The sequence below is a fragment of the Heteronotia binoei genome, chromosome 9, assembly GCF_032191835.1.
Source record: "Heteronotia binoei isolate CCM8104 ecotype False Entrance Well chromosome 9, APGP_CSIRO_Hbin_v1, whole genome shotgun sequence".
NCBI lineage: Eukaryota > Metazoa > Chordata > Lepidosauria > Squamata > Gekkonidae > Heteronotia > Heteronotia binoei.
In genome coordinates this window covers 99,610,511-99,634,612 of record NC_083231.1, presented here as the reverse complement: position 1 = coordinate 99,634,612, position 24,102 = coordinate 99,610,511, and the positions used below count along the sequence as shown (strand labels likewise).

The following is a 24,102-nucleotide window of genomic DNA, read 5'->3' as shown; positions in this document are numbered from 1 at the left end:
GCAGACTCCAGGAGTATTGTGGAAACATGTTGTAGCAAAAGCAGCAAGTCCTTGATGACTAATAAATTTATGATGTCACAACATTGGGTAGCCTGGAATGCCCTTCATCAGGATCATCTCACAAGGTGGATTCAAGCCTATAAAAGCTTAGGCCACAGTAAAAAGATCATTAATCTTTAAGCCCACATGGACCTATTATTTTTTCCCTTTTAAAAAAAGCTCACTTGCTTCCACCATGAACATGCCAACCAGGCTACCGCTGATAAAAGATGTGCTTTCTTAAACTGCCAGATAACAAATCTCATATTGTTTTTCTAATGGCTGAGAATTAAAATGTTTTCAGTACTTCTCCTGTCTCATGACAATCCAGCCTTTCTCCCAGTAAGCTAATTGTATATCTAATAGAGTGGAAAGGTCTTTTAAACATTTGGTCTCGGATGCTAGAAACCTTGGTTACATATTCCACTTAGTGACAGTTGTCTATAATTGCAGTGAGTAGCGCATTATGGCTCCTCCCACAGGGTAACAAAACTGATTAAAAGAATAAGAGTGAATAGCAAAAACGCTATTGAAACTCAGAAACCACCGAGAATCAGCAAAGGAAATCATCCGTAGTGAAAGAAGTGGAGAGGGCATGATTACAAAATCTGTTCTCTTTCTGCCACCAGAAGTATGAGCTCTAACAGGAAGAGCAAAAACAATAGTTTTGTTTGGATACTGGTATGACAGCCCTGTCCACTTCCCTCCGTTTTTCTCTCTGTTTTTCTTTCCCTTTACTGACTGAGCCACCCTAGTAATATACTTTCTTCTTTGCTGAAGAACTCTAGCTGTCCCACCCTGTCACAGTACAATATTTTGGCTGTTGCTCCCCTCAGTTTAACTAGATTTTCTTTTAAGCTTTGCTGTTTCTTGATGGGATGTATATGTCTTTCTGTCCATAGGTCTCAAGTCCAAAAGCATTAACGAGCTAGTGAAAGAGATTGTAAAAGAGCAGATCAAAGTCTCAGAAAATGACATGCAAGAGACCCTAGTCCAGATTTTCAAGATGATGTCTGATCTATCTGAAAACCTCGAGAGTACCAAAGAAATGGTCAAAAGCTTGAATACATCTCAACAAAAACTTGCTTTGGAAATAAAAAACAGACCTGTAAAGACAGAAATCCTAGAGATAAAAACCCAGATCCTGCACATTGAGGAGGAGATAAGCGTTACATGTGATCTGCCAATCAGAGATTTGCAGGAAAAGCAGAAGGCTATGGGAGTTGCTTTGGAGCATCAAAGTTCAAAGAGTGACATTTACTACGAATCCCTGAACAAGACTCTGAGCCAAATGAAAGAGGTTCATGAGCAGCTGTTATCAGCTGAAAGGGTCTCAGATCAAAACATCCCTACAGCAACCGAAAGTAAATCGGTGAGCGATAACATTACAGATTACATGATTGGTCTGCATGAGAAAGTGAAAACTCAGAGTCTGATGGTTCTGCAGCTGTATGATGACCTCAGAGTCCAAGACAGCAAGATCAACAACCTCACTCTAGCCCTGGAGATCCAGAAAGACTCCTTACCAGGAGCATTTGATGATGTATTTTCTGAGTGCCGGAGGGAATTCCAAACACGACTGAAGGAAGCAGAAGAGAACATGCTTACTTTAAACAGAACGATGGAGAACCTCATGTTTCCTTTAGATGATAAGATGGACAAAATGACGGAGCAGATTAATGACCTCTGTTATGATATGGAGATCCTCCAGCCTTTGATTGAGCAAGGAGTGCCTTTTAGCCTCCCATCAGATGATGAGCAGCAGATCGAAAGAGACACTGTAAACAGGAAGCTGGAAAATTTAACCAGTCTTGTGACAGGTTTGAGTTCCACCATCGAAGAACTCACCAAAAGCCAAAAGAAGCTTAAAGATGAAGCTCAGGCTCATAAGGAAGAATCTGAGAGACGAATTGAGGAATGTTTTGTTTTAATGGAAGATGGCTTAAACAAGACCATGATAGTGATCAACGGTGCCATTGATTCTATTCAGGACAACTACGTAATGAAGGGAACACTGGATAGCTTGAGAAATGAAACGAGAGCCTGTTGTCATGGAGCAGAGAACTTGGAAAGCATATTGACATGGATACCTCAGTTTCAGCTGATGAACGAATCCCTTCAGATACTAGTCAATGAGAATCAGAAACATGGCTTTGTTACAAGAAGGACTGTGCCTTTTTCAGATCCTTCATCAGGGGAACAGGGCAGAATAAGTTTCCCTGATCTCAGCCAAGTCCATCAAGTTTGGAACACAACAACATTGTCAAATACACAAGAACATCCCCGAGACACTGGTCACCAGGAAGAGACACTTTTGCAACCAGTGCAGGAGCATGAAGATCATGAAGTTCGCCTGCAGGCCGTGGAAGCAAAAATAGCTAAGTTTTTAGCAAACAGCTGCATCTCAGTACGAAATGTCAAAGCTGTTCTATCAGAAAAGGACAAAGAGGTCTCTGGTCAGTTTCAGACCATGAGTTCCAGAATCAGAGCGCTGGAAGCCAAATCTATCCGTGTGTCTGTGAGCATTCCACTCTTAAATAAGACGGCTTATGAAGCCAGGAGCTTGTGTCAAGATGTCTCCGGAAGAATTCAAGAGGTTGCTGCCAGCGTTCCCAGGTTAATGCAAGTAGGTCACCCTGATACTGTGCTATTTCAGAAAGGCTTGCAAGAGTTCACTGAATCTGTGCTGGAGATGAAAGCAGGAATGATCCTATCTAATCTGACCAGCTACGTGGACAAGTCCCTCAACGATGCCATATATAATATGACCAAACGTCTGAAACCACCTCCTCCAGTTGTAAAAAAGCCAGGACCTGTTAAAAAGACACCAGCGAACACTACCACAGGCCAATCTGGACGGAGTCAGAGAAACACAGATACTGCTTTAGATGCAGGTAATGAATTTTAATAACATTTCTTCTATTATTACTATTATGAAAGAGTCTTGTGTTCGAATAGGCACTGTAGAGCACAAGAGAGAGAGAAATCCTTGTCTACCTTTCATAATCTATTTTGAAAAGAAAAGGATGCAAGGGGAAAGCATTAAAATTATTAGAAGTAGTAAAAAGGAGGGCGCATTTAGGAGAGATAGAAGTTTCATCAGTTGCCCACTTCTGGTAAGTTAGTGATAGAAAGCAACAGGGGATGGGACGCCGACCTTCTGGGGGTTATGAATTAGGTGCCCCCCACGTGACTCAGTAACATGATGAGTGCAGGGAGTGGGGCGACAGAAGTTAGCCTTGCCTAGGGTGCCAGACAGTCTAGGGCCGGCCCTGGGGAAGGGTAGATACCTTTAGTAAGGATTTGGTTTATTATTAATGCACATTCAGCCAAGGAGGTTTACTAGAATTGATAATTGCTTAAGCCAAACACTTGCATGTGACAAAGAGAGCTGTTATCAAAGATTTCAGGTTTTCACGGCTGGTAACATCATTAGGGTTTGTAGAATCTTTCGGGATCAAGTGCCGTGTTCTACTGGAGAAAGTTTTCCTTCCAGACGTTTCGTTCTCAGCTGTGGAGAACATCCTCAGTGGCGTTGCAGCCGGAGCAGGCGCTCAGACCTTCTTGGCTGCTGTGCATTGAGTGGGGCCAGGGCTGCTGGAGAGCTGCTATTTGTAGGCTGGAGGGGGTGTGATGAAAGGGCAATTGGTTTGTGGATGTGCCCATTGTTTGGTGGGGCTTCCTGGAAGGGTAGTGATAAGGAAACTGGCTGTTGAATGTGACCATTGTTCTGTGTTAATTGCTGGGAAGGTTGGAAGGGGTTTGAAGATAAGGAAGATGGTTGTTGACCATTGTTCTGTGGAATTTGCTGGTTGTTCTGAGACTTTCTGCAATTTATAGTCTGTAGGGTGTTTTGCAGAGCTGGGTACCAAGATTGGTGGATGAAAATGCCTTCTTCCTTTCTGTTAAAATTGTGCTGGTGTTTGTAAATCTCAATAGCTTCTCTGTTCAGGCGAGTATGATAATGTGAGACCGTAGAAAGGACTTCAGTTCTTTCAAAGTGGATGACATGGTCTCCTTCTTGAAGTGCATGTTCAGCTACAGCTGATTTTTCTGGCTGAAACAAGCGACAGTGTCTCTTGTGTTCGGTGAGACGGGTGTTGATACTGCGTTGGGTAGTGCCTTCCTTATCACCACCCTTCCAGGAAGCCCTACCAAACAATGGGCACATCCACAAACCAACTGCCCTTTCATCACACCCCCTCCAGCCTACAAATAGCAGCTCTCCAGCAGCCCTGGCCCCACTCAATGCACAGCAGCCAAGAAGGTCTGAGCGCCTGCTCCGGCTGCAATGCCACTGAGGATGTTCTCCGCAGCTGAGAACGAAACGTCTGGAAGGAAAGCTTTCTCCAGTAGAACACGGCACTTGATCCCGAAAGATTCTACAAACCCTAATGATGTTACCAGCCGTGAAAACCTGAAATCTTTGCTACTAGACTCTTTACTACTTGAGCCAAATCATTGGCATAATAACGATACCTCCTTTACTTTACATGTTTAAAAAATCTCTGGCTTTCAGTATATAACATAATTATTTATAATTACTTGTGATTGTTAAATAGAAGTTCCATGTTCAGTTGAAGCCAGGTGTTGGAGACAGCCAACATGGGAATTAGGGACACCAGCCTCCAGGTAGAACCTGGGGATCCCTCAAAATTGCAGTTCATCTCCAGACTACTGAAAAAAAAATAGAGGCTTTAGATGGTGGACTCTGTGGCATTGTATGCTGCTGAGGTCTTTGTGCTCCCCAGGCTCCATCCCCAAACCTCCAGGAGTTTCCCAACTTAGATCTGGCAACCCTACTCCCCCATTCCCCACCAGTGGCTGGGGGACCTGGCAACCATAACAAGAATTTTGGTATCCTGCTTGTGGAAGTCCTGGAAGTTTCTGTCTGTTTACTGTTGGAAGCAGAATGCCATAGTTCATTCTGACTCATTAGATCCGTTATTGGAAGGGGAAGGCCTTGCCATCTGGGCCCTGTAAATTGGCTGTGAAGTAAGATGCTGGACTGGTTTGATTTAATAGGGCCTTTCTTGTAGGATTGCCAGGTCTGACTCAGGAAATACATGGAGACTTTGGAGGTGGAGCCAGGAGCAAGGTTGTGACAAGCACAGTTGAATTCCGAAGGGAGTTCTGCACTCCTATTAAACCCCATCCCTTCATTGGAAAGAATGAAGGCACCTTATTTTGGGGCCCATAGAATTTGACTCCCTGGTACAATCTTCTTAAAACATAGAGCTGGGGGGGTTTTTAGGAGAGGCACTAGATGCTATACTGAAAATTTAGTGCCTCCACTTCAAAAAACAGCCCCTCTACAGTCCCAGATATCCATGGATTGATTCTCCATTATACCCTTATGAGGATCAGTCTCCATAAGGTATAATGGAATGCCCAGTGGACATTCAAACCTCCATCCCTGCTTTCTGATAACTCTGAGCAGGAGTGTACAGGAACACAATTCCGGATGGCTGGGCATCAGGGGGTGTGGCCTAATATGCAAATAAGTTCCTGCTGAGCTTTCTCTACAGAAAAGCCCTGTGCAAAACAATGGTGATGTCAGGGGGTGTGAACTAATATGCAAATGGGCTTTTTGTACAAAAAAAAAGTCCTGTGTCTTCTGAATCCTCTTCAAGGTTCTTACAGTAAGGTAGTTTCTATTCAGAAATTGGATTTCCCCCTCCCGAAATAATAATAATTCACATTTTTTCCAATATTGTTTAGTGTGCTTTACATGTTATAATCCTTACAAATACAATAGCCTTGTAAAGCAACCAGTTTTATTATTGATATGTAGTAAATGAAGGGCGGGATTAAGTCCTAAGATCACCTAGTATGTTTTTTGGCAGAAGACTTGAAATGGGAACCTTCGTATCTCAGCTCTAGCTACTATGCTAAATAGGTCTCTTTGCTATTAAAGTGCCCAATCTGGTGGGTGGGGAGGGAGGGACTTTCAGTATGGTTTGCTCAGAGCCTGCAGAAACCTGTAACCCAAGACAGATCAGTCCAAACAGCACCAAATGTTATTTAGAATCAGCAACACAAGATCACGCTTAAAACAACCTTTTGAAAGAAATAGTTCTAGCAAAACGTCATTGTTTTGGACACAATATGGTAAATTGGTGAGCAGCAAGGCCATTTTCATTCTTTCCTCTTTTTTGTCCCCCGTCATCTTTTTCTTTTATTTCCATTCCTTCCACCTCGGTGCACACGCTCAAGGCAAACCTAAAGTCAAGTGCTTGCAGTTCATCTGATAATCAAGCACGCAAGAAGTTTAAAGTGGATTCAGGCTTCAATAATATTTTCCACTTTATTTCATATCTGGCTGCTTACTCATTCTGCCTTAAACCCCTGGAAGCATCTTCCGGGCGGCAGTGAAACAACGCAAGTCAGCAGCAGCACGGATGAAATGCCGTGGTCTTTTTGCCGGCTGTATTTCATCTTTGCAGAATGAAGGCTGACTGCATTTCAGCTGGAGCTGCTCAATCACAATTGGCAGTTTTGCAATCAGTATCTAGGTGGCAAAGGAGATTTCCAGGAGGCTGGAAGGAATGGGTAGATTGCTGCAGTGCTAAGGAGCATGCTGTTCTCTTGTGCCCAGCAAAAAGAAAGCCCCTTCCCACCCCCCACCCCAGGTTCTTGTCGAGCTTGCCAGTCGCTAATGAACAGCAAGTGTTTCCTTAATGGACAGTAATGACCTGTCACGCTAGGCCTATTTTGGAAGGAAGTTATACCTACCTGTAAGGCTGAGGGCTGAAAGGAACAATTTGTACAGGTTGTAATCTGGGCAGCCAGAGATATCGGTTTTGAGTTTTGGAGCTGGGATTGCCAGCATCCAGGTGAGGTCTGGAGCAATGTTCCCTCTAAGCTGCAGAGTCTTATGAGCAAAAATTCTACTTTGTGAGCTACTGGCATTAAAGTTGTGGGCTACTGCATAAATTAGTGTGTTCTGGGGTCATCCTTCCTAGGCTAAGACAAAGATATGTGAGCTGGAGGCTAAAAATCTTTGAGCTAGCTCACACTAACTCAGTTTAGAGGGAACACTGGTCTGGAGATGTTCATGAGCTATAACTGATTTCCATCTGAGGTGGAGTTAGTTTTCTTTCTACTATATGACCGATGTTCCCATATAAGAAGCCTAGTGGCAAAGTACCTTTCGGCTGCCATAACAATCTAGGAGCAAAAGATTAGCTCCCCTTCTTGATGTTTGTCTGGTTTTTATAATTGAAACTCTCTGTAAATTTGCCATGCTATACTTTTTATTTCTATGCCAATAAAGGGATTTGGATAACTGATTTTCGACCCACAGAGAGCAACTCCCCTAGAGAAAATGGCCACTTTGGGGGGTAGACTCTATGGCATCACATCCCTGCTAATTTCCCTCCCCTCTGCAAACTTTGCCCTCCCCGGGCTCCACCCCCAAATCTCCAGGAATTTCCCAGCCTGGAGCTGATTGCCCTATTTGGAGGTGTCTAGCAACACACTTGCAATAAGCTTGGTGAGGCTCAGAAGGGATATATGATTTGGGGGGGCACTGATGCTGCCTTAGAATTAACATTGCCAGTATGGGTGCCTCTTTGCTTAAATATTTCTAAAGAAGCATTCACACGATGCAGTGGTATCTCGAGATGGTACTGCCAGGTGATCGATTTGGAATCTTCATACCATAGCCTCAACTGTGATTCTAGGAGAAGGGCTGTCACTTAGAGGAAGGCAAGGGGGTGTTTCTTTTGGCAACAGAGGAGAGCACTCGCAATAATGGGTTTAAATGAAAGGCAGGAAGGTACCAGCTGGATATTAGGGGAAACTTGTTTACGCTAAGAGTTGTTCAGCAGTGGAATCACCTACTGAGGGAGGTGGTGAGTTCCTCCTCAGTCTTTAAATAGTGGCTGGACAAACACTGGTCAGGGATGCTCTAGGCTGATGCGGCATTGAGCAGGAGGTTGGACTAGACGGCCTGTATGGCCCCTTCCAACTCTGTGCTTCTATGATTCTATGAGATCTCTGGCCACCACCTGGGAATGGCATTTCTAACGTTAGCCTCTTTCTGCCTCTCTTTGGTCTTTCAGAGCAGCACTATAAAGGTACATAGGAGTTAGTGGGACCTGCAGACCTGCCAGAATTACATTGTTCTCCTACAGAGATCAGTTCCCCTGGAGAAAATGGGTGCTTTGGAGGGGCGGATCTATGGCATTTATACCCCATGAAGATTCCTCACATCCCCAAACTCTGTCCTTCCCAGGCTCCACCCCAAATCACAAGGGATTTACCAATCCAGAATTGCCATGGAGTCTACCTTCCAAAGCATGGGAATGGATCTCTGTAGCTTGGAGATCAGTTTTAATTCTGGGGGATATCCAGTGTCCCCCTCCTGGTGGTTTGCATCTAGCCCAGTAACACTTTTGTACAATACTAAGTTCTGCAACTGCATTTCCTTCCCCCAAACAGCTTGCAATAATATTGGTGGTGTACTGATCACTTGTGATGTCTGTGTAGAAGAGTGGAAAAGATATACTTTAGCATGTATGCAAGATTTCTCATGTTTGTATGATTTTACTGTCTCGTGTTTCAGGAATCTGGTCCCACAAGGAAAATAACTCTGTGAAACTGCCCTAGAGCCCTCTTATAGGTGGTGGCAGTGGGGGGTTTCAGGGATGATTCGGTTTTTTTAAGATTTAACCACAGGTCCTGAGGAGAATAGTGAAACTTCAGGATGATTTGAGGGCCCATTCCCAGTCTTTGCTCTGCATTCTAAAGCAGGGATCCCCAATGTGGTTCCTGGGGGTGCCATGGTGTCTGGTGACACATTTTCTGGTGCCTGCCAAGTGTTTTTAGAAAGTGTTTTTAGAAAGTGGAGCTAGATGGGGCTTTAGTCCAAGACACCTTCTCATTGGCTGTGCAGGTTTTTTTAAATATTGCATTGGTAGCAGCAGCCACTACAGCACATGGATCTTCACTGTATGACTGAAGGTAAGCTGTGAATATATGCAAGAAAACATTTTAAAACAGCATGTTCATTTTAAAAGCATCCTGTTAAACAGAGCTCCTGCCAGAACTGTTGAAGAGTGACTATTAGAGTCATGGCCAATGTTCCCTCTAAGCTGCAGAGTCTTGTGAACAAAAATTCTACTTTGTGAGCTACTGCATAAATATAGTGTGCTCTGGGGTCATCCTTCCTGAGCTAAGACAAAAATGTGTGAGCTGGAGGTAGGGCTGCCAAGCCCCCAAGCTGGGTGGGGGTTCTCCTGCCCTGGAGGTTCCCAATCCGCCGGCCCACATCAGGCCGGTGGGGGGAACCTCCCCCGATATTTCCGGCGCAATGACGTCATCCGGAGGCCGCAGGGGACTTGGCAACCCTAGCCAGAGGTCAAAAATCTGTGAGCTAGCTCATGCTAACTCAGCTTAGAGGGAACACTGGTCATGCCTAACCTTGCTCCCTGACATTCTGTGGCTGGCTCTGCCTCCTGTGGCAGCCATTTTGTGGTGGCCCCCACCCCTCTGTGTCAGAATTCCAAAGGCAACCATGGACTCAAAAAACACATTGGGGACCCCTGTTCTAAAGTGCAAATTGTCACCATTCTCCAGGATGTGCTCTCGATCCTACTACTTTCTGTGGAGGAATGGAAATGAGAGATGGACACTAACATGGACAAAATAAGCCTATTGGAGAGCACAACAGAGAATAATACATTTGCACTGGAAACCAGTTATGGAAATGTGATGTCTCTTTTAAAGAGACCAGTTGCCTTCGGTCTTCATCCCATAGTCTGACAGATACCACCCCTGAGTTGGCAGGGTCTAACTCCCTTAGTCAAAATCCAATTCTTAGGAGACCCTACTGGGGGGAAATGGAGACCATGGAGTAATGCATTAGCATTAGACCAAGATGTAGCAGCAGAAAAAAAGAGCTTTATCAGCTTTAAACATACATTCTAACACACACTGTCCAAACACCCAGGCTGTCTATTATTGCATTGCCATTTGGTGCCCAAGTGCCTCTTTGAATGTGCTTTGCACTTTGTGTTTTAATTGCAAGAGACTGATTGTTATCCTAATTCAATTTGACTCCTCATGCTTCAACTTTGCATATTTACTTTGATAGGACAGAAGACAGATGAAAGAGGGTTTTGTTATTGTTTGTAATTTAGCAGGGGGGGAAGCATTGCACATTGATGCTGTCTGCCTAACAGAGAACAAAACAGTTCCAAGAGCAGTAGGTCCTTAGTGGTGCAGAAACACTAGGCCTTCCAAACATGACCTCAGTATGGGTCTGATGTTCATGAAGTCTTCCAGTCCTGTTAGGAAGGTGATGGACAAAAATACCTAGTTAGGTCATCTGAAAGCACCAATAGACCAAAATATCTTTCATCATTGGCTCTCAATTAGATTACTGAGAGAGAAGCACAAACTTTGTATTTATAAACTGGTCTATGGGTCACTATTGTATTGCTTTTGGATTGATTAGTCCTGCTCTCTTTAGCCCTTTTTATATTCTCCATGGGTAGAGTGGATGCATGAAAGGAAAAGCTCTGCCCCCCCCCCCAAATAGGATTTTTGGAATATATGAAAAGAACCATAAGCATCTATGGACTCTCTTCATGTAACTGGGAACTATGGAAAGTACATACACTTTTAGATTCATAAGCTGTCATTCTAGTGAACTAGCATAGTCAAGAACACAGCTTGCCACCATTATCCTTCCCCACTCCCCTCATTCAGTTTGTTCCCCAAGAAAGTCTGAAAAGAGCTTGTGTTGTGCATAAATACGGCATGCAATTTACAGAAAAATAAGGTCAGTTGAAATCAAAGGGACTTCCACATTGATGGATAAAAGATACTAGAGTTGGTACAGTGCTTGTAGTTTACACATGCCTATCTTAGGGCCAAACTACACATTACACTTCATATATGTCTACCACAGAGATTTGCTGTGTTAGATACTGTAGTTGCAAGTCATTGGTGGCAACTCTTGTGTAAAAGTGCAGCAGGTGCCAAATTCAGATTAGATCCATGGTGTGGAGGGAAGGAAGGACTCCTGCCTTCCACTCTATACCCTTTGTGTCCCCTCCCTAGGACTGAGACTCAGTAAGTTTGAACTAACATCTGGTGTCCTGATGTGCATCTATAATATCATTGCACTGATGTGCCAGCAGTAGGGATGGATATGAACCAGCTCATGAGCATAAGACTGTGATTGTTTTTGGCCAGGGGTGGAATTCTAACAGGAGCTCCTTTGCATATTAGGCCACACACCACAAATGTAACCAATCCTCCAAGAGCTTACAAGGCTGTTTTTTGTAAGCTCTTGGAGGATTGGCTACACCAGGGGTGTGTGGCCTCAGGGCCGGATTGGGGGGGGGCAGAGGGGGGTGCTTCCCCGGGTGCCGACAGAGGGGGGGGCACCAAATTGGGTATAGAGCCCATTGTATTCTATGGGACCATAAAACAGAATGGCCCATAAGGGGGTGCCATTTTTTATTTTGCCCCCTCCCCGCAAAAAATCATGTAGATCCGGTCCTGTGTGGCCTAATATGCAAAAGAGCTCCTGCTAGAATTCCACCCCTGCTTTTGGTCCATTCCTGGTTCACAAATCAAAGTTTGCAAACTGAAGAGCTGCCATGAACTTCCACATATTTTTAGGAGCCATTTAAACCCCTGCTTTCTGCTCCCCTGCCCTCCAAAAATGGTGGGGAGCAGAAAACAGGGATCACGAACTTCTACAAACTCCTGGTTCATATTGGTTCATGGTTCAGTCACAGATCAGGAGCCAAAACAAACTGCAAAAATGTGGTTCATGCCTATCCCTAGCCAGGAGAGCAAACCTTGTCAGCCCAACATGCTGTCATTGCTGCTGCCAGTATCCCCTTGGAAGAGAGGAAGGCTGGCTTATTTCCTGCCTCAAATTTCCCCTTGGAGTTGCCAATTCTGGTTGGGAAATTCCTGGAGGTTTTGAGGGTGGAGCCCATAGAAGGCAGGGCTTAGGGAGGGATCTCAGCAGGGCATAAAGCCACAGAGTTCTGTCTCCAAATCAGCCATTTTCTCCCGGGACGCTGATCTCTGTCTTATGAAGACCAGCTGTGATTTCGAGAGATTGCCAGACCCCACCTGGAGGTCAGCAACCCTCAGAGTGGGACCTGGAACCCTCCAGGAATTACAAGTGATCTCCGTCCTACAGAGATCAGTTTCTGCAGTGGAAATGGCAGCTTCAGATGGTGGAATCTATCCTGGCACCACTTCCCTGCTGAGCTCCTTCCCCAAACCCTACTCTCCCCTGGCATTGCCCCCAAATCTTCAGGAATTTCCCTAGCCACAATTGGCAACCCTGCGTTCCCCATCAATAGCAATGGCTGGGCCTCTGGGTCAGGTCTGGTGAACTGACATGGGTCCAGCATGAAAGAACAGCACTGTAAATCCTCCAAACATTCTTTTGTACAGCAATCTATGCAAGGGAGGGAACTGGGGCCTAATGCAGCAAAAAGCTGTTGTAAATTCATCTCTCTCTTCTACAGGAAGTCACAAGGGAAGGCAGCAAGTACACAGAAACACACAGGGGGTACTTCCCCATGATTAAATGATTGATTGGATGATTGATTGATTATACTCCACAAATGTTGAGGCTGCTACAGCTCCCGCAGGGCTTACAACATTAAAAAATTCATACCATCACATACCCTTCAATATTTCAGCAAGGGCAAGCTTATAATGCCCAGTCTCTTGCACTAAGGACAGAGTTTCTTCTCCCCCCAGTCCCCACCAATGCACACAGTAATGACAAACTGCTGAAGGCTCCTTTGCCCACTGAATGGCGTATTCATATACTCTGCAACAGCCTATTGATTTAACAGGATCTACTTTGGTTTTTGTTTCTGAGAGAAAAAGCAAGTAAAAGTTTTTCAAATAAATGCATGCAAAAAAGTTGATTTAAAAAAAAATTGGAACGGTACAAGTGTCCTTCATTGCATCAGGAACAATTAAAAATATGCCTTAGCAACTCAGCTAAATAGCAGGCTGTACCCAGCCACAGTGCTCACATATTTACAAACATATGCTCTTGAAACAAGACACATCTGTTTCCCACTCAGAGATTTAGCTTCTGTGGACCCCAGGAGGAAACGAAACCCTAAAGAATGACAGTGCTAGCAACATACACAAATATGATTTTTTTACAAGACATCCCCAAAATGACAGTGCTAGTGATATACACAAGTAAGTTTTTTTACAAGACATCCCCAAAAGGCAAAAAAAGATGGCCCCTGTTAAAAAGGGACACTTACAGTATATGATATCACAAGAAAATGTACTTAGAAACATAAAATATACACCATAGTTTTGCAAAGCCAGCATGTTAAGAATGCACAACAAAAGCAGTCATGAATTCAGAAAACCACAAGTGGTCAGGAGGTGTCCTCAAACTTTCAAGAGGTCAGTAGGCCTCCTATATATCTGCCTAGAGTGGGGAATTGCCAACCCCCCAGCCTCAATTTCCTGCCCTCAAGAAATTTAGGAGTGGGAGAAAAGTGGTCTCCACATTGGGGTGCTCTAGGAATTTCCCCTTGAACTTCTAAGAGGTTTTTGACAAGGTGCCTCACCAAAGACTCCTGACAGTTTCAGAAGGTAGCCATGTTGGTCTGCAGTAGAAGAGCCAGTTTCAAGTCCAGTACCCCCTTAGAGGCCAACAAGTTTGGTGGGGGGTATGAACTTTCAAACAGAAAGCCTCAAGGGGAGAGTAAAACATGAGATTGCTGAACTTGAATTCATTCACAGATTCAAAACAATGGATCCCACAGGGCTGAATATGGACATAGGATTCTTATCTCACTACAGATGCAAATTTTCTTCCTCTAAGAATTTCTCCCCAGCTTTAATCAAGCCATTTACATTGCACATCATACTTCTGCATCCCAAGTCCTTTCTTTGCCACAGCCCTACCACCTTCAGACTGAGATACAAGGATTCAGGGATCTCCATTCCTGCTTGTGTCTGACAAATGGAGCTTTTCTCTCAAAAGCTCATACCTTGTTGGTCTCTAAGGTGCTACTGGACTCAAAGGACTCTCGAGCAGGGATTTTTTTGAGCAGGAACACACAGGAATACAGTTCTGGCTGGCTTGATGTCAGGGGGTGTGGCCTAATATGCAAAAGAGTTCCTGCTGACCTACTTGTACAAAAAAGCCCAGCGTGAAACAATGGTGATGTCAGGGGGTGTGGCCTAATATGCAAATGAGTTCCTGCTGTTTTTTTCCTATCAGAAAGCCCTGCTCTTGAGTTTGTTTAACATTTATGGGATAAGAAAATGGTTCAATTTACAAAAAACTAGCACGCAAAGAAGTGTTCAGGCCTATCCTTCTCATCAACTTGCTTGATCTTCTTATTCTTTTTATTGTATAAAGGAGCAATGAGCCCTTTTGCAGCCTGAAGGATGCAATCAGCCGCAATCTGTGGTAGCATCTGGAGGCCTGCGTGTTTGTTTGATCTGTTGGCAAACCCTATAAAGCAAGAGCAAGCCAGTGTTTCTTCTCCCATTCTGGGCATTTGGACTTCACTCTTGCCTCGCTGTACCTGGCCCTTATTGTGATCGATGGAATGCAATGCATTGCAGAGAAAATAATTACTTAAGCCATACAGAAACTTCTTGTCGTGTTTCAGTCCATAAACCTCATCAGTCTAAACTCTGGGGTGGGGGAGGAGGTGAGAGGCTGCGCATTGTACAAAGAGCACAAAGCTTTGCATTCAGGCTGGCGGACTCAGATTCATCACTGCTGAAGTGCGACGGCATCTGAAATGACTGGGCTGGAAATTAAAGATAGCTCAGAGCACCAGTGAAGTGCTTGTGAAAAGAGGCAATTCCACACATCTGCCGGCAATCAGCACTTATTCTGAAACACCCTTTTCATCGCCCACACCCACCTACCTCTTCAGCGATCTCGCGCTATTCTTTCAAGACCCAGGGGCTGTCCCACTCGCAGTGTGGTTGGAAGAACACGCACCATCTTATTGTGACTGCTTAGGAGTCTTAAGGGCTGAGCTCGTTGAATCGTCTCTGGTAATTCAATTTGTCTAATCCTGAGATGATAGAAAATAGTACTTTGCAAAGGACAGTAAAAGGGGTTGGGTGGGGGGGGGAGATTCCCAGTTGCTACTGACTCTCTGTGGAAGAAAACAAAATGTGCATTCTCCTTTACAGAACAGGATGAACCAAAAAAGACTTCTAATGTGGCTTAGCACTTTATTCTGTTTCAGCAACACAGATCTTTTAAAGTCAACATTTCTGCATAAATGCACACAAAGGCAAGTGAAGACTTGACTTGCCAATAGGAAACTATCGCTCAGTCTTTGGTTTAATATAGGTTGTTCGTACACAACTAAGGCTCTCATTTTGTGGGCAAACCTCTGCTGGCATGTCCCAGCCCCCCACTGTCAGTCAATGGAATGGGGAGGGGGAGAATTTGGAGAAAGGCATCACACAGTGCTGTGACATCACAGAAGTAACATGTGTGCAAAACACCAACACTCTAGGGATTTCCCACATCTCTGTGGTTTTTCACTAGAGAGATCATGCAAAATTCTAGAGCATCACTTCTGGGTTCCTAGTGGGAATTGGCATCATGCAAGGCTGTTTTGAAGTCTCTGCCCCCTCCCCAAATGCTCCTACTGCAGTTCAGAGCTGGGTTAGTAACCTTATACTCACTGTAGAGCAGACCTGTGGGAATCATGGCCACAGTAGTATGGAGAAGGCATCAGCTGGATTTCATTAAGGTAGTGGCATCCAAATAGACCCTGTGCTGGTCAAGAGTGATTGAAAGAGTCTGTGGCTCAGGGTAGAACATCTGCTTTGCATGCAGAATTTCCCAGGTTGAATCCCTGTTATTGCTGGTTAAAAGGATCAGGTAGAAGTTGATGGGAAAGACCTCTGCCTGAGACCTCGAAGACCAGTCAAAGCATACAATGCTGACCTAAATACACTAGTGGCAGTTTCATGGATTTGGTGTCATGTTTCTGCATCAGAGAACCAGGCAAGCCCTCTGTTTAATTGCACGATCTTTCCTCTCTTTTTTTTTTTGGAAAAACTAGAATATTCTGACAGTTCAGACCTCTGTGCTTTCAGATGACCACATGGAACTTCCAGACTACACAGTAAGACCGATTTTTCACTCACCCTATGCCGCTCTGACATTCCTCTTTTCAGCGTGGCGTCCTTCTGATGTTCCATTATCTGTCCTGGGGCTTCAGCTTGCATTGCTGTTTTTGTGAGGCAAAGAGAAACCGCTAAAAACCAGTTTCTTTTTGCTGCGCAAAAACGACGAAGCTAGCTGAAGCCCCAGGGCAGATAGTGGGAAATCAGAAGGATGCCGCGCTGAAAAGAGGAACGTCAGAGCGGCGTAGGGTGAGTGCGAAATCAGTCAAAGAGTGTGATGGGAGGGGACATGCCTGTTTCTTTGCTACATAATTTCTAGCCCTGGACTAATTGAGTAGTCTTGTCTAGGGCTTTTTTCTGTAGCAGGAACTCCTTTGCATATTAGGCCACACACCCCAGATGTAGCCAATCCTCCAAGAGCTTACAGGGCTCTTCTTACAGGGCCTACTATCAGTTCTTGGAGGACTGGCTGCATCTGGGGTGTGTGGCCTAATATGCAAAGGAGTTCCTGCTACAAAAAAAGCCCTGGCCCTTGTCACTTGAAAGGAAGGCTCAGTTTACACATTCTCCCTCCAACCCCCACCCTCATTTATCTGAAACAATATTTTCTCTTTAGCAAATGCAGCCTCTATGAATGTTTGATCAAGGGCGAGAACAGCATGGGGATGAGGGCTTTAACCCTTCCTCCCCCTGCTGTTTTTCTCCTGGTTGGGGAGCTGCTTTGCCCCTGCTGGGGGAGAAATACAGGTACGCATTAAGTTTTCTTCAAGGGAATAAAAGCAGCCATGGGGTGGCTTTTTCCAGAAAGAAAAAGAAAATTCCCTCCTTCCTCCTCCCCACACCATGTTCCTTCTTGATCAAACAATCCCGAGGGCTGCATTTGCTAAAAAAAAAAAAAGGAGAAAAGCAAGTTAAAATAAACACGGAAAAAAGCATAACATGCAACTGAGCCCACTGTACAAATTCCCACCTGTAAAAGGAGAGCTGGACGATTCAAGCACTAAGTGGTATATAAATTATTAATAAAATACAATTTGACAGTATGTTGAAGCACGCAGGCAAGGGCTGAATGTCTCCCTTGTGCCTTAGATTGGCAGAAATGAGGAATGATTACCTAGGCGAGACCTGATACCATCAGAACCAGAGTGACTGAATTCCCCAGTGGCAAATAATATTTGGGAAACAAAGCACAGAATCTTGGAAAACAGCATCATTTATATGCCAACAAACAAGAATTGGTTTCTTCTTTTCCTCCCCCTTTCAAGAAAGGGGTTACCCTAAGACCAGTTCCCCACTAGCCTTGTCTCGGTCTCACGCTCCTCTTCTCTGCAGGGCTTCCATTTCATTTTGCACAAGCTGCCCGCCTTTTTCATGCAGCAAGCAGGAACCAGTTTTTAGAGGATCTTGCTTGCCCTGTGAAAGAGGCAAAGTGAGTTGCAGCCCCAGAGCAGCTTGTGTGAAATTGGAATGAAGCTCCATGGAGAAGAGGAGTGTGAGACTGGGACAAGGCTAGTGGGAAATCAGTCTTAATGTAAGGAGGTTTTGAAACCTGGTTTGCAGGGCTTTTTTTTTGTAGCAGGAACTTCTTTGCATATCAGGCCACACACCCCTGATGTAGCCAATCCTCCTGGAGCTTACAGTAGGCCCTGTACTAAGAGCCCTGTAAGCTCTTGGATTGGCTACATCAGGGGTGTGTGGCCTAATATGCAAAGGTGTTCCTGCTATTAAAAAAGCCCTGCTGGTTTGGAATTACAAAGTGTCTTGGGAGCTTTACTGCAGCTTCCTTGTGTGTTTGAACTCAATGGAAACTCATGTCATTCTTTCCATTTCAATGTAGGTGATTATTTGAGTTGCAGTAGCTCCCCTTGCCAAAATGGAGGGACCTGTGTCAATGAAAGAAAGGGCTTTGTCTGTGCCTGCCGCTATCCTTTCGGAGGAGCCACCTGCGGTACAAAGATGATGGAGGAAAATGCTGCTGCCATAGGCAAGTACCGTATATGCAGAATCAAGCAATCTATTTCCCCACCTCTCTACCTGTAGTCCAGGGATTAAGAGCCGCCAGTTTCCCTGAACAAAAGCACCAGTTTAGTCTGAACAGAAGAGTCATTTTTAAAACGCTCAGTCCCTGAAGACACTCCACAAGCCTCTGTTTTGATGGGTCCCGCATTGCAAAGTGTAAAATTTGATCTTTTTCTCTGGCTTCCCCGTAAAAAAAGATAACACCCAGGCCTATGGCGGATTGAGCAAGATGGTTGTTAGCTGAGGTGTACTATCATAAATAGGCCAGAGCAAGCTGGCATTTTTTGATACAAAAGCTGTGAAAATTGCATTATTGGGAAATTACATGTGCTACTAAAGCTTCTCCTTCCAATTTACAAAAACTCAGCTCGGGGAGATTTGCACTCATGGTTATAGCATATGGGCAATATTTACCATGATTAGCTTTTATTTCCTAGATAAACTGTTCCCTTTCTCTGTGATAAGCTGGAGTAATGGTTTTTCAAACTGTGCTCCCAGATACCATGAGCTTCCTCAGAATACAGTTTCTTAATAAGAAGGTGGTAATGGTGTAGAGCCAGTTTGGTGTAGTGGTTACCGTAAGTGTGCAGACTCTTATCTGGGAGAACTGGGTTTGATTCCCCACTCCTCCACTTGCAGATGCTGGAATGGCCAAACATAAGAGAAGCCATGTTGGATCAGGCCAATGGCCTATCCAGTCCAACACTCTGTGTTACACAGTGGCCAAAAAAATCCAGATGCCATGAGGAATGTTAACTCAAATCACTTCAACACCAGAACAGTGTACTTGGGGGATAGAAACTCTAGTTACCTCTAAGGTAGAAATTTCTTCAATATGTCCAGTATAGTAGGTTCCTGAGAGACTCAATAGTGCCTATATGGAAATGGTAGAAATACAAACAATACAAACAAATAAGGCCCTAGCATTAAAGCCTTCACTAACAACCCACTTTTGCTAAGGAGTCAAATCCGCAGGAGTACAACTCTAATTTTCTTTTCTACCTGCTTTCCTAATTCAGTAATACAAAGACAAGCTTTTACATTCACTTTGCAATTTATTTTGTTTCTCACGTAGTCTTCAAATACAGTTTTACACAGTCCGTTCTGCTACAGATACAGTAGATCTACAGACAGTCCTTAAAGTGGCGTTCCAACTGTGTATGCAATGAAAACTGATAACCATGAAAGCTGTGTCAGTGGGTTTGGGTTAGCCATAGCTATTGCCAGGGCCGGATCGGGGGGGGGGGGGCAGAGGGGGATGCTTGCTGTGGGTGCTGATGGAGGGGGGGCGCCAAATTGGGTATTGAGTCCATTGTATTCTATGGGGCCATAAGTTGGAATGGCCCATAAGGGAGCATCATTTTTTAATTTTGCCCCCCACAAAAAACATATAGATCCAGTCCTGGCTATTGCAGGAGTTGTCCTTGAAAGGGCAGCTGCTGTGAGCCCTCTCAGCCCCACCCACCTCACAGGGTGTCTGTTGTGGGGGAAGAAGATATAGGAGATTGTAAGCTGCTCTGAGTCTCTTATTCAGAGAGAAGGATGGGGTATAAATCTGCAGTCTTCTTCTTCTTCTAACGGTGGACATATTTTCTTGAAACAAGTTTTTAAAGGTTCACCCATCACCACTATTGGTCTCCTTTGTAATGAGCAAGTCTCACTGGAAAATGTTGGAGGCACTCCAGGACACACTCTCAGGCCACAAAAGTCAACAAGGATGCCCTAGCCAATACCCCAGACAAACTGACCCTATGCACTCGATGATGTATTCAATAACTCCGCACCAGACCAGGAGAGAGATTGAGCTCAATGGGAAACAATGCCACACAGTCCACCTTCCAGAACAACCATTTTTCTCCAAGGGAAACTGATCTCTCTCATCTGGAGATCAGCGGTAACTCCAGGAAATCTCCAGGCCCAACCTAGTCTCCTCCACAAATGAAATCAGTGTGAGCTGGGATCCCACAAGGAGAATGCCAGAAACCACCATTGGCTGCAATCAACCCCTCCCCTTGTTTTATTGTTTACATGATATCTTTCCTCCAGTTACAGAGAAGCATATGAGCTATTATATCTTTGAATAGCAAGCCATCCTAGTGAGGTGTACTAGTAAGAGTGATGGAGTTAGGCTCTTGGAAGGAAGAAGGGAAGGAATGTGCTTTCAAGGCAAAAGACGTTCAGAGGTGGTTTGCCATTGCCTGTCTCCATGGCATGACTCTGATATTACTTGGTGGTCTCCCATTCTAATAATAGCCAGGGCCCATCCTGCTTAGCTTCTATGATGTGATGAGACTGGGCAAGCCTGGGCTATGCAGATCAGAAGGCTCTTGGAAACCTGAATTCAAATCCCAATTTTGCTGTGGAAATCACTGGTTAGCTGTAACACACATGCAGTGTTCTTTTTAGAGATAGTCTTGCTTCTTAGCCAAACCTGTTTGCCTGATTTGGAGTCAGTAGGAATTTTGGGGTCATGTGTGCACAATTGGGTTCATTTTTTAACTCCTTCAACCCACTCTCCTAGGCAAATGTTGACAGGGTCCTATTGACTGCAGAGCCTACTATCTGCTCCTTGGATCCCTGCCCTTCCTAGATGGTGAAAGCCAATCCAGAGAAGTGGTAGGAGGAGCCTTGGGAGACACTATAAATCTCTCATTCTCCTGGGGCTCTTTCCTTAGCTCCCTCAAGGAGGCAGTGGTGACACCCCTCCTGAAAAAGTCCTTGTTAGAAGAGAGAGACCTAGCCAATTACCACCCAGTATCTAATCTTCCATTTCTGGTGACTGAGTGAGCAGTGACTGAACAGCTTCAGGAATTCCTTCCCTGGTTCCCTTCCAATCTGGCTTCTGGTGGGGGTTTGGGACTGAAACAGCTCTGGTTTCCGTGGACAAACATATGTCCTTGGTGGCAAGGACTGCATTTTATCATCTACACCAGGACCACCAACTGGCTCTCTATCTGTCTCAGGAGGACCTTGCCACAGTAATTCACTCAACAGTCACCTCGAGACTGGACTACTGTAACACGCTTTGTGTAGGTCTGCCTTTGAAGATGTTGCAGAAGCTGCGTGGTCCAGAACACTGCTGCCAAATTGCTGACAGAAGTGTCCTGGTCAGAGCATATAACACCTATCCTACAGCAGCTGCACTGGCTCCCAATTAGTTTCCGGTGCCAATTCTAAGTGTTGGTGCTTTCCTTTAAAGCCCTAAACAGCCTGGGACTCTCATACTTTCAGCCCCACCTCTCCCAGCATGATCTTCCCTTTCTTCTTCTAACTTCATCTCTGAATTTATTGAAGGTCCTTGGTACATGAACTACCCACCTTGTGTCAGCAAGGGCCTTCTCAGGAGTGTTCCCCATCCTGTGGTACCAGCTGTTTGAGTGGTGCATACCCCATGGGACCCCCCCCCCCCCCCCGCCAGGTTCCTCAGGACATGCAAGGCTGCTTTTTCAGGAAGACTTTGGGTGATTGTGATCCCCCAGGGCAGTTTTTCTCCAGGCTGTTGGCAACCCTAAAAACCACAAAGAAGGTCAATTCTAGAACCAATCTATTTTCCCCCTCCCATGCAGAAAAGCCTCCAGCAGTGGAGGAATTTGAGCAGGTGGACAGTCTGGCAAGGAACAATTCATCTGAAGGAACTCCCTGGGTCAGTTCAAGATGTAGCACAAAAACATGATGAGTTTTAACTATGGCTAATCTGTAAAGCTGGGATTCCGTTTACAGATAGTAACTCAAATCCTAGTTTGGCTGAACAAATGCTTATCTCAATGCCTTCGCCTTGTAACCAGAGAGGGCAGTGCCTGGAAACGAACCAGGATTCAACAACCAGAACACTTACATTCATATATTACATGAAAGCATAGTTAAGAGATGAACTGGTTAACAAACCTCAGATTATGGTTTTAGACCAGGTTTGACACACCTTAACTAATGGTTGTTCAGACTACCACACCTATGATAGTTTAATTAAAACATGGTGAACGTTATGTCTGAGCTGAGCAGTGGCTACTCTATATTACAAAAAAAAAATGGGAGGGAAATAGTCATAGATTACAGGTAACATATAGATTGTCCTGTAGTGTACACCCAAAAATGTATTGTGTGAAAAGCTCCTTAAAATGCAAAATGTGCAGCAGCAGCAACAAAAACTGATTTGGAATTTCCATGTGATTCTCACATCGACTTTTCTCTGCTGAGGATTTCATTTCAGCTGTAACTGTCATGGTGATACTTGCCATAAAAATGAATAAACTAAGATTTGCATCCAGAATATATGAAATGTGTGTTTTATGCCTCTTTCAGCCACTATTTCAGTATTTCTCAATCATTTTTACAGCGGTGCAGGCATTGGTTTATATGCTAAGGGTGAGGGGAAAGAAACAAAGAATGTTTTTATTTCCCCATTCATTACAAAGCTTTCTAAACCACTCCAGCATTTGTTAAGAACTTGCAAGCACCATTCTAGGCTACACAACACACACACACACGCGTTAGGTTTGTAGAAATTCATGATATTGACATGGGGGCGGGGGGAGAGACCTGAGAGCTTTTCTTACTAATAATGCAGCACAGTCAAGACTGAAATTTTCTTGCTGTTTCCAAAGAAAAGCTTTTTGTTGGCAGTGGTGCATTTGATGCTAATTGTGGAGAAAATTGCTTTCTGTGTAGTAGTTAAGAATTCATTCCGCTTTTCTTCTTTGGTTTCCTGGGCAGGGGTGGGGGGGAGTTTGCAACTGCCCCGTGTCTGCTATGTAGAGCTGATCCCATTCACATCTGCAACAACTAATGAGAGGTAGAAGACAAAAGATGGATATAGATGTAACAACAGCACATGCTTGCTGCTGAAAATAGAAGCTCCATGTCTGGCTCTTCCCCATCTCCCCATAAGAAGTTAAAGTCACTTTGTTGACATTATCATGCTATAAATTTACCTATCCCTTCTCCACCCTCTTGGCTGCTGGCAGATGGGGAGCTCAATGTATGATGGTATCATGGCATGTGATAAATTTGATTAAATGTTACAGGGAAAGGGGGGTGGGACTAGACACATGGATGTCATTTTCAGTGTCAACAATAACAGCTAGTTTTGACCAATTAGATTGGAAGACTGACTTCTTCTTAACTGTTCTTTCCTCTGCAGATTTCTCAAAGGGGTCTTACAGGTATGCACCCATGGTGGCCTTTTTTGCTTCGCATACCTATGGGATGAACACTCCTGGTCCTATTCGATTCAACAACCTGGATGTCAACTATGGTTCCTCCTACGTTCCGTCAAATGGAAAGTTCCGTGTGCCGTACCTTGGTGTTTACGTTTTTGAATATACAATTGAGTCACGCAGCCCACGCCTTTCTGGCTACCTGGTGGTAGATGGAATAGACAAACTGGCTTTCCAGTCTGAAAACACAAATGATGAGAAGTACACGGACAGGGTGGTTACTGGGTATGCCTTACTGGAACTGAACTATGGTCAAGAAGTCTGGCTCAGGCTGGCAGCAGGGTCCATCCCAGCTAAATATCCACCTGTAACTACATTTACTGGGTACTTACTGTACCGTACATAAATCCGTTGTGCGTAAAAGCTCTCCTCCTTTGCTTCCAAGTTCTCCTTTTCCTTTTTATTCCAAGTTCTCCTTCTACCACAGCAGTCTCATTTGGAGTTGCCCCATTTCACTCAAAATGACACTTATGTCTTCAAATAGAAATGCAAAATCTTTCCCCTCACCGTAATTCCACGAGGAAAGGGAAAGCTTTCTATCCTCCTGCAGTTATTAAAAGTCAAGAAGCCCTCATGGAAAGTGTCAACCCATATCTCATTAGATACAGCTCAATCTTCCAAACGGCCCAGTTACACCAACTTGTCTTCCACTGAATGACTGGAAGTCTTTATAAATAGCTCTTCTGTCTGCTCAGGCATC

The 24,102-nt window shown here is 44.5% G+C and overlaps 1 protein-coding gene across 1 annotated transcript in view; it reads left to right on the top strand.

Annotated features, from left to right (window-relative positions):
- The window catches only part of MMRN1 (multimerin 1), a 110,010-nt gene extending 86,245 nt beyond the window's left edge, over window positions 1-23,765 (top strand). The window contains exons 6-8 of the mRNA XM_060247057.1: window positions 942-2,933; window positions 18,008-18,154; window positions 23,327-23,765. Of these exons, the coding sequence (XP_060103040.1) occupies window positions 942-2,933; window positions 18,008-18,154; window positions 23,327-23,748 (2,561 nt within the window). The 3' untranslated portion in view covers window positions 23,749-23,765. The remainder of the gene's footprint in view (window positions 1-941; window positions 2,934-18,007; window positions 18,155-23,326) is intronic.
- Window positions 23,766-24,102: the final 337 nt, after the last annotated feature.